The sequence below is a fragment of the Odocoileus virginianus genome, chromosome 6 (assembly GCF_023699985.2).
Source record: "Odocoileus virginianus isolate 20LAN1187 ecotype Illinois chromosome 6, Ovbor_1.2, whole genome shotgun sequence".
NCBI classification, from domain to species: Eukaryota; Metazoa; Chordata; class Mammalia; order Artiodactyla; family Cervidae; genus Odocoileus; species Odocoileus virginianus.
In genome coordinates, this window is record NC_069679.1 from 53,061,382 (window position 1) to 53,072,562 (window position 11,181).

General features: G+C 39.9%; 1 protein-coding gene and 1 non-coding gene across 2 annotated transcripts; one reads left to right on the forward strand and one right to left on the reverse strand.

Moving 5' to 3' along the window:
* Nucleotides 1-660: 660 nt before the first annotated feature.
* On the reverse strand, nt 661-4,428 carry C6H15orf48 (chromosome 6 C15orf48 homolog). The gene is made up of 5 exons (XM_020912830.2): nt 4,289-4,428; nt 4,089-4,149; nt 3,844-3,929; nt 2,608-2,668; nt 661-1,025 (listed from the first exon to the last, which is right to left on the reverse strand). The coding sequence occupies exons 2-5, from the start codon at nt 4,122-4,124 to the stop codon at nt 957-959; spliced, it is 252 nt and encodes an 83-aa protein (XP_020768489.1). The 5' UTR covers nt 4,125-4,149; nt 4,289-4,428; the 3' UTR covers nt 661-956.
* Nucleotides 3,219-3,325, forward strand: LOC139035827 (U6 spliceosomal RNA). The gene has a single exon (XR_011488531.1). It is a non-coding gene; the product is annotated as a U6 spliceosomal RNA (small nuclear RNA).
* Nucleotides 4,429-11,181: the final 6,753 nt, after the last annotated feature.

The window sequence follows — 11,181 nt, forward strand, 5'->3', positions numbered from 1 at the left end:
GGACCACTGGCCAGAGTGACGAGAAGCCCCAAACTTGTGGGGTGCTCTCCATCCTCCCCTCCCCACATGAGCACCACTGTTAGCCTTGGCATCTGGAGGGCCGGTCTCACATACGTCACATTCCCACCACCGCCAGAATCCCAGTACTTCCTCCAAGACGAATCCCAAAGTCTCATACTCCATCTCGTCTTCACTTTCCTCATTGTACTTGCCATCTTTTATTCCTCTCCCTCCAAAATTTGGTTTTGTTCATTGATTTATCTCTGCTGCACAAGAACAGTATGTGGCTAACAGCAGATATTCAACAGATCTCTGGTGAATGAATGAATTTGGAAAAAAAGGTTACACAGAAATTTGCACTGGGTGTTATTTTAAAAAGATGAAGCTCCATGAAGGTACCCAGTGGCCTAGTGGTTAGGATTCAGAGCTTTCACTGGAGGCCCAGGATCAATCCCTGGTGGGAGAAAGATCCCACATGACGTGTGGCATGACCAAAATACAAAAAAAAAAAAAATAAGTAAAAAAAAAAAAGAAAAAGATCTTTTAAAAATTAAAAATAAATAAAATTTAATAATGAATCTCCATGCTTCAAAATGTGTTTATCTCCCATAAAAAAATCTTTCCCCTCCATTTAAATATGTACCTGATCTTTAAGAAATCTTACACAAATGGTATTTTATTAGAGACAATCGAATTTAACAAATCTTTATAGGAAAACATTTAGGCATTATAAACACAAAAATTTCAATGCACAAAACAACACAGAATCTTATTTTGGGACTATGTTGTTATGCTGTGCTACCTTTATAATTCTTTAGCCAGAGTCCAAAAACGTAGGCAGGCCCTAAAAATGTAGCAGAAGCATTTCCGCACACTGGTATCCATAATCTAGTCTGTGCAGAAGTGTTTCCACTAGATTCATAGAGTACTCTTTGGAAGAAAAAGGCGAGGACCGGTCACCTGGTTGCCTTTCGGACCTTCTGCAATTCTTCAATGGGCTTCCACTCTTGGTTGATTGTTACAAGCTTTAAAAAAATAAATAAAACAAAATTAAAATATTTTGTTAGGATCTGTCCATCCTCAGGTCCCCTTTTCAAATCTGTACACAGTTCTGTCCGGAAAAAGTATCACCATAACATTTGTAGCCAAAGAATCACCTCTTCCCATCTCTAATTAAAACAGTAACATGTACTGGTTCTACCCCTCTAAATAAAGTCTTTGGGTTCCTGGGTGTTATAGGATTAGAGAGAAAGATCACACACATTTACCCCATTTTCACTTAACAGGTTCTAGATTTTTTTATTTCCTATGATTTTAAGTGAACTATAAGCTCAAAAAGTGCATCTGTTCCATGTGAGTGGCTATATAATGTTCCCAGCACAGAGCTAGGCACTTAAAATTTCCTCACTCAACAAAGTACAAATGATCCAAGTTACACAACAAGGGGAAAGACAGAGAGCTGAGGACAAGTCTTGACTTCCAAAGAACTCACATTCAGAGATTCGCATTTACTCTCGCAAGTTTTCTATTCCCCCAGGAACAGGAAGATGTAGCTTTAAAGATCCTAAAGGTAGCTTTAAAGATCCTAAACGCCCTTCCCTAAGTCAAGCTGTGTCATTTGAATGCTTTGTTTAAACACAAACACACACACACACACACAAACTTTCTGGAGACAGTTGAAGTCACGTTCATTCCAACAGACTACATGTTTACTTCCAAAATATTTAAAATGTAAAAAAATCTTTTCAATAGTCTTAAAAATCTCCTCATTTGGATGAGACGATATTAGCTAATTTTGCTTACAGAGAATGCCACTGCTGTTTTTAGGAGTTCCTGTTACTTATCACAATGACCTTATATTAACGTTTGATAAATAGTGGATAAAATGAGATTATGCATAAACAGACTCATAGATTTCAAAGATAAAATTATGGTTACCAAAGGGGAAAGGTGGGGAAAGGGCTAAATCACAAGTCTGGGACTGATACTTCTATATATAAAACAGATAAACAACAAGGACCTGTGTAGAGCACAGGAAGTTCAACTCAGTATTCTGTAATAACCTGTATGGGCAAAGAATTGGAAAAAGAATGGATATATGTATGTATGTGTATATACGTACACACACACACACATATATATATATATATATATATATATATATAACTGAGATACTTTGCTGTACCCCTGAAACTATTGTAACAGAACATTGGAAATCAACTATGCTCCAATATAAATAAAAAATAAGTTAAAAAGGAGATGATGTATCACAACAATGATAAAAGTTAATTATCTGAGTGCTTCCTATGGGCCAGACACCGTGCTAAAGGGCTCTATCTACTTTATCTTCTTTAAGCCTCTAATCTCTGAGGCAGGGCCTTATTACTGTGCCCATTTTATAGATTCTGAGAACCTCAGAGAGACCAAGTTGTCTAAAATCACCTGTGAATAACAGAGCAAGGATGTGAACTAGATCTCCACAATCCTACAGCACTCTCTTAACACTACACTAAATGGCACCCTAAACACGAAAGGTATTACATCTGTTCTGCAGACAAAGGTGCTAAGGTTTGGGCTATGTATAAATCATATTTAATGTAGCAATACCTTTGTAGGTACAGTAGGATCCACAGTTTCCCAAGGTTCTGGATTTCTTTTTCGATCAAGGCTAAAAGAAAAAGAAAGCTGATTAAACATTAAAGTAAGTGCATTTAAACCAACTCTGATATTGGGTTTATACTACTCTTGGGACAGACTCAAGTGCATACTTAGGCATTCATCACTAACTGAAATTGATGGAACAGTTCTTTAAAAAGTTTCACAGTTTGGCTCACACATTAAGGATCAATTTCTCTGCAGGGTACAAGTGCCTTTATGGGGCTAGACTGGAAAATGTTCTCATAAGCAGAGAGCAATGAGAGCGGAAGTGCCAGGCTAAGAGCAAGCAGATAAGCTCCTGCCCCAGTTTCTGGGAGGGGCAGAAGGGCTCAGCTTGAACCCTCTAGGTGGTGAACTGCCAGAACCTCCCATTACTGCCTATGGAGCCCTACATCGGGCCAAGATCAGTTTCAATTTTTCTGTTCCTTAAATTCCAGGATACATGGTATTTTACCTTATATCCAGGACTGAAATTAAGTTTATTGTAGACAACTGAATCAGTCAACTTTACCACATTAGGAAAGACCTTTCTAGTAAACTGACATTTTAAAATGTCATTAGTGCTCGCTTCAGCAGCACATATACTAAAATTGGAACGATACAGAGAAGATTAGCATGGCCCCTGCGCAAGGATGACACGCAAATTCGTGAAGCGTTCCATATTTTTTTTGGTGTGATATTCAGTTATAATTGAGAAATAATCTTTAGTATGAAGACTATAGACTATGTAATGAAATAAAAAATGCTTAGAAGAAAGTCAAGTGAAAAGTTGAATAAATATTTCCATAGTTACTCTAAATAAATAAATAAATAAATAAATAAATAAATAAAATGTCATTAAAATGATGATTTAAGATTGATGATACATATCCCAAGACTATCCAAGAACTTTACATTTCAAAATGTATGTTTAAAAAAAAAACTTTATTTTTCTGCAGAAGAGGAGGATGAAAGGTTGAAATGGATGCAAGGATATTTAGATACAAGAAACAAACTTATTTCATCAATATCATCATTTAATAGCCTTGTGAAACCTGGATACTTTCTGGCCCTGACTCCCAATTCACAATTTGACATTCTTATTCTCTGGGAAAAACCAGGAAACTGATACCATGCATTTCATAAGCTGAAGGTCAGCCTAACACTACTAAAAAACATTTCTATAAATGATGAATGCTTACTTACATCACATCGGTTTTTCGAAGGGAATACACAGCAAATGATGAAGCTCCAGTGGCTGCCACGGCCATGAAAAACACCAAAGGAATAAGCTAACAGAGAACAAAATATTCCGATGTTTCAATGAGAAACACTTGAAATATAACAGAATAGCTCTATATCATTTTATACTTTCTCCAAATCGGCACCATCTGTTCATCTTTAAAAGTTAATCTTTTTAGTCAAAATTTTCAATTGCTTTAAAAACTTACTTCCTTCTTTTTCATCAGGAGTTGGTAAAAGCCCATGATGACTTAAGAGTAGACTCCAAATCTATAGGGGGAGAAAAATCCAAAATATTGATCAAAAACTCAGCTACTAGGACTCAACCTGGTGGGCGCCAAACCGGCTAACGTATCCCAAAGCCAGCCTCGAGCCAGATGATCACCGCCTTCATCCGAGGGAGGCTCACCTGGGGGATCCGGCGGGACCTCACGAGCGGACGATGCTAACGCCCAGAACCGAACCTGATCTCAACCTCCGCGCCTTATATACCAACCCCGCCCGCTTCGGAAGGCCGGCCGGAGCGTTCTGGTCACGCGGGACGCGCGGGGGCCGTGCGGGGCTTGCCTCGCTTTCCCGGCCGGGTGCCGGGTGACTGGGCGCCCCCTACAGGACTCCGCGTCCGCAGTCGCCGCGCAGCCGGACGCGAGCGCCCCCTGCCGCCCGCCACGGTTCTCAACCTCCGCTCGGAGCGAGCCCAGGCTGAGCGTTAGCGCTCCTGCAGCTGAGAACCAGGAGAACTCGGATAGCCAACACTGATGAAAAGCAGCCCCTCTAAAAGGAGATCCGGAAAAAGAGCCGCAGAAACGGGGGTCCCATGGGAGGCTCCTTGGTGCAGGCAAGTAACTTAGAATTAATCCAAGTCACATTAAAAGCTCCAAAAATGGGATGTAGCACACGTATAAATTGTAAAGTTCCTTTCAGAGTAATTCCTCATTGTCTTGATTTTTTACCATTAAAAAAAAAAAAAATCAGGATGTGAGGGAGAAGAAACAAAAAGAATCAACTGGAGAGATTTCCAAGAGAAGATTTCTTAGACGACCCTGAAGGCTGGCTTTGTCTTATCCGGTTTTAACTCACCCCTAAGCTAGCAGCCAAGCCTTGCACGGAACATGCAGGCGGCTGCAGAATCACGGGAACAATAATTAAATCAGAATCTGTGTGTCAGACACTGTACAAGAATCTTTTCGGCATTTTCGCAAGATAAGTTTTTTAGGGTCAGAGATGCTCTAGTCGTATAGCCAGTAAGTGGTAGAGATGCAATCAGGGCCCAGTTCTGACAATCGATCTCACTGTTCTTTCTGCACCCCACTCTTAGCAACTGAAATTAAGACAAGAGTGCAAGCTCAGTTATTTAAAAAGTTATTTTAAAACTATTTGAAGTTCAAGCTATAAGTTAATGTAAAATCGAAAACAGTGTTCTCTGAAGGGCCAGATCCAGCTCTGTTCAACCCGGTTTTAGTTCTAGTCAGGGACTTTGCATTCAAACTGACCTGAGTTCAGAGCCCATCCCTGCCACGCTTTATTAGCTGACTGACTTCAAGGAAACTACTTAAGCTTTATGACTCTCATAAAATGGGGACAAACCTAGCTCAGCAGGGAGTTGGAAAAAATGGTAGACTGTATGCCAAGAATGTAGCATTCTGTTATGCCTGAGGTAGGCATTCAATCAATAGTAATTGTTATTTGCAAATAATTGTTTTATATACGGGAGAACATAAATATAACTTCTAATCCAGTTACTGCCACCTAATTCTTCCTGTATAACCCGAGTTGTAACTAGAGACGTATGTTGATTACTTCAAAGAAAATTAAACATTTTTTTGTAGATTGTATTCACAACAAACTGGAAAATTCTTAACGAGATGGGAATACCAGACCACCTTACCTGCCTCCTGAGGAATCTGTATGCAGGTCAAGAAGCTAGTTAGAACTGGACATGCAACAACAGACTGGTTCCAAATCAGGAAAAGAGTACATCAAGGCTATATATTGTCACCCTGCCTACTTAACTGACACACAGAATACATCAAGCAAAATGCCAGGCTGGGTGAAGCACAAGCTGGAATCAAGATTGCCAGGAGAAATATCAATAACCTCTGTCAGATACACAGATGACACCACCCCTATGGCAGAGAGCGAAGAACTAAAGAGCCTTTTGATGAAAATGAAAGAGGAAAGTGAAAAAAATTGGCTTAAAACTCAACATTCAGAAAAAGAAGCTCATGTCATCCAGTCCCATCACTTCATGGCAAATTAGACGGGGAAACAATCGAAACAGTGAGACTTTTTTTTTTTTTTTTTGGTTCCAAAATCATTGCAGATGGTGACTGCAGCCATGAAATTAAAAGACACTAGCTCCTTGGAAGAAAAGCTATGACCAACCTAGACAGCACATTAAAAAGCAGAGACATTGCTTTACCAACAAACGTCAAAGCTATGGTTTTTCCAGTAGTCATGTATGGATCTGAGAGTTGGACTATGAAGAAAGCTGAGTGCTGAAGAAATAATGCTTTTGAATTGTGGTGTTGGAGTGTGTCTGGTGTTGAGAGTCCCTTGGACTGCAAGGAGATCCAACCAGTCCATCCTAAAAGAAATCAGTCCTGACTATTAATTGGAAGGACTGACACTGAAGCTGAAACTCCAGTACTCTGGCCATCTGATGTGAAGAACTAACTCATTGGAAAAGACCTTGATGCTGGGAAAGATTGAAGGCAGAAGGGGACGACAGAGAATGAGATGGTTGGATGGCCTCACCGACTCGATGGACATGAATTTGAGCAAGCTCGAGGAGTTGGTGATAGACAGGGAAGCCTGGTGTGCCGCAGTCCATGGGGTCGAAGAGTCGGACACGACTGAGTGACTGAACTGAATAATTTGTACTGAACAGAATCAAAGAAGCCTTTTAATGCTCCTTCTGCAGAATTTCTAAAGCTTGTCAGAAGGTTCTAAGAAAAGCCTCATTTTAATTAAAGATAAATTGTTTATAGGATGAAAGGAGGAGAAAAAGGAAATCTTCTAGGAATCTATCATAGCCCACAAGTTAAAATTAAAATGTGTAGCCCTTGGGAATTCCCTGGTGGCTCAGAGATTAAGATTCTGAGATTCCACTGCTGGGAACCTGGGTTTGATCCCTTGTGGGGGAACTAGGATCCCACAAGCTGAGTGAAACTCAGAGCCCTGCTTTGCCAAAGTCATTGCTTTTCAAAATGCAGTTTTGTGTAATAATAGCCTAGGCACTATTCTGGGAATGGGGCATGGTAAACCACATTTCTTCCAATTTACTTTCTATGGGTATTTCTAACATGATTTGGTGCCAAAGACAGATGACTAATTCTGACGAAGGGGCTCTGAAAAATCGTACCAAAGATGAAGATATTTATTTGAACATAAACAAACCAACTGTAAAAAGACATTTTGGGCGCAATAACTTAAATACAGACCAGAGATGAAATATTAAAGGAGTATGTTGATCTTCTCAGGTATGATAATGGTATTATGGGGTTTTTTTAAACACATTTTTAAAGAGATTAATAAATATATATGGGATTTACCATAAAATACTTCAGTTAGAAAACAATTGAAGCAAATTTAGCAAAATACTGATGATCTAATCTAGGTGATAGATATGTGGGAGTTTGTTATATTACTAAATGTTTGAAAATATTCAGATTAAAATGTTTTTAAAATGTATAAATTGTATATAGTGTTAAAAAATAAAATTCAACGGAGTCAATTTTAAGACCTAATTGACTTTTTTCAATAGTTGATGAACCAAAAAGGTGTTCCAAGGGGTAGTACAAACAGAAAGCTTTTATAAAGACAGAAAGGTGGGGCAGGAAGGTATTAGCTGTAACCCAGACTTGCAGGGACATGAAACCACAGCTACTTGGTTCCCACTCTAGGAATTTAACTTAGATTTTAGTCAGCCCAGCTTAGGCTTTGCAAGAAAAATAGAATATACTTTCATTGAACATTTTCATTATTTTCTCATGCCCATCCTTCGGCGGCTGCCTGTTACCAGGGTTAGCAAATATGGATTTGCTAAATTTCACACAGTCTGTTGTTGCTCAGTTGTGCAGTCGTGTCCGACTCTGCAACTCCATGGACTACAGCATGCCAGGCTTCCCTATTCTTCACCATCTCCAGGAGGTTGCTCAGACTCCAGTCTGCTGAGTCAATGAAGCCATCCAACTATCTCATCCTCTTTTGCCCCCTTCTCCTCTGCCCTCAGTCTTTCCCAGCACCAGGGTCTTTTCTAAAGAGTCAGCTCTCTGCATTGGGTGGCCAAAAGATTGGAGTTTCAGCTTCAGCATCAGTCCTTCCAATGAATATTCAGGATTGATTTCCTTTAGGATTGACTGGTTTGATCTCCTTGTTGTCCAAGGGACTCTCAGGTGTCTTCTCCAGCATTACAATTCAAAAGCATCAGTACTTTGGTGCTCAGCCTTCTTTATGGTCCAACTCTCACATCTGTACATATTGTTTAATGCTATAATGTGACTCAGAAAGGAGTTTGAGTTTAATGTAACACCGTTCAAGAAACAGAGGAAAAAAATAGAATGGGACAGACTAGAGATCTCTTCAAGAAAATTAGATACCAAGGGAACGTTTCATGCAAAGATGGGTATAATACAGGACAGAAATGGTATGGGCCTAACAGAAGCAGAAGATATTAAGAAGAGGTGGCAAGAATACACAGAAGAACTATACAAAAAAGATCTTCATGACCCAGATAATCACGATGGTCACTCACCTAGAGCCAGGCATCTTGGAATGCGAAGTGGGCCTTAGGAAGCATCACTAAAAACAAAGCTAGTGGAGGTGATGGAATTCCAGCTGAACTCTATTTCAAGTCCTAAAAGATGATGCTGTGAAAGTGATGCACTCAATATGCCAGCAAATTTGGAAAAATCAGCAGTGGCCACAGGACTGGAAAAGGTCAGTTTTCATTCTAATCCCAAAGAAAGCAATGCCAAAGAATGCTCAAACTACTGCACAATTGCACTCATCTCACACACTAATAAAGTAATGCTCAAAATTCTCCAAGCCAGGCTTCAACTGTCCATGAACTGTGAATTTCCAGATGTTCAAGCTGGATTTAGAAAAGGCAGAGGAACCAGAGATCAAATTGCCAACATGCCATTGGATCACTGAAAAAGCAAGAGAATTCTAGAAAAACATCTACTTCTGCTTTATTGACTATGCCAAAGACTTTGACTGTGTGGTCCACAACAAACTCTGGAAGATTCTTAAAGAGATGGGAATACCAGACCACCTCACCTGCCTCCTGAGAAATCTGTATGCAGGTCAGGAATCAACAGTTAGAACTGGACATGGAACAACAGACTGGTTCCAAATAGAGAAAGGAGTACATCAAGACTGTATATTGTCACCCTGCTTATTTAACTGATATGCGGAGTACATCATGAGAAATGCTGGGCTGGAGGAAGCACAAGCTGGAATCAAGATTGCTGAGAGAAGTATCAATAACCTCAGATATGCAGATGGCACCACCCTTATGGCAGAAAGTGAAGAACTAAAGAGCCTCTTGATAAAAGTGAAAGAGGAGAGTGAAAGAGCTGGCTTAAAGCTCAACAATCAGAAAACTACGATCATGGCATCTGGTCCCATTACTTCATAGCAAACAGATGGGGAAACAGTGGAAACAGTGAGAGACTAGTTTTGGGGGTTCTAAAATCACTGCAGATGGTGAGTGCAGCCATGAAATTAAAAGATGCTTACTCCTTGGAAGGAAAGTTATGACCAACCTAGACAGCATATTAAAAAGCAGAGACATTACTTTGCCAACAAAGGTCCGTCTATTCAAAGCTATGGTTTTTCTAGGAGTCATGTATGGATGTGAGAGTTGGACTATAAAGAAAGTTGCCAAAGAATTGATGCTTTTGAACTGTGGTGTTGGAGAAGACTCTGGAGAGTCCCTTGGACTGCAAGGAGATCCAACCAGTCCATCCTAAAGGAGATCAGTCCTGGGTGTTCATTGGAAAGACTGATGCTGAAGCTGAAACCCCAATACTCTGGCTACCTGATGCAAAGAACTGGCTCATTAGAAAAGACCCTGATGCTAGGAAAGACTGAAGGCAGGAGAAGGGGACAACAGAGGATGAGATGGTTGGATGGCATCACCGACTCAGTGGACATGAGTTTGAGTAAATTCTGGGATTTGACCTTGGACAGGGAAGGCTGGCGTGCTGCAGTCCATGGGGTTGCAAAGAGTCGGACACAACTGAGTGACTGAACTGAACTGTTCACACTTCCCAAGTACTTAGAAGTGGAAGTGTTTTCTCACCGATTAAGAACACAGCTTTTGGAAGTTTCCCAGACCAAACCTTCAATCACACTGAAACTGAGTCAAAGAACTCCTTAATCTGACTTCATCATTTATATCAGTGAGAAAAAAAACATGGACTTTTTTGTCTTCAAGAATTTTGAAGCTTCCAGAAATTCTGTTGAGAAGTTATAAAAAGACAATTTCAAAGCAAAACTCAAGCTTCTAACCAAAGTGTGTGTACTAAATTTCTAGGCTGACCACTGGAAACTTCCTCTAGGAAAAAACAAAGGGCCCACAGCTAGAAGAGTTAAGGGGTTCAGGCTAGAGTGACTTAGACCTAGAGATGGCAAAGGCCTAATAGCTGCCTTGTCGTACAAAATCAACTGACACATGAACAAAAATTAGAATTCTAATAAAATTTCTAAGTATTTTCCCTACTACTCTAAAGCATGTCACTTTGTTAGAATAATTTTAATTTTTTAAGTAATCTACTTTATCTATCCTAACATATCAAAACAGTGACATCAACATGTAATCAATGACAATTAATAAACCGCCTAACAGTTTGTTTCATGCTGAGTCTGAATTCCAGTGTACATTTTTACTTATGGCGCATTTTGATTTGGATGTTAAATTTTCATCAGAAACCTTTGACCTGCATTTTGTTGTTCAGTTGCTAAGTCATGTCCGACTCTGTGACCCCATGGACTGCAGCACACCAGGCTTCCCTGTTCCTGTCCTTCACCATCTCCCAGAGTTTGCTCAAACTCATGTCCATTGAGTCAGTGATGCCATCCAACCATTTCATCCTGTATCGCCCCCTGCTCCTCCTGCCTTCAATCTTTTCCACTATCAGGGCCTCTTCCAATGTAGCCAGCTCTTTGCATCAGGTGGCTGAAGTATTGGAGCTTCAGCTTCAATCCTCCCAATGAATATTCAGTACTGATTTCCTTTAGGATTGGTTTGATCTTCTTGTATTTAAATTTTAAAAAATTTATGGTTAAGAAAGT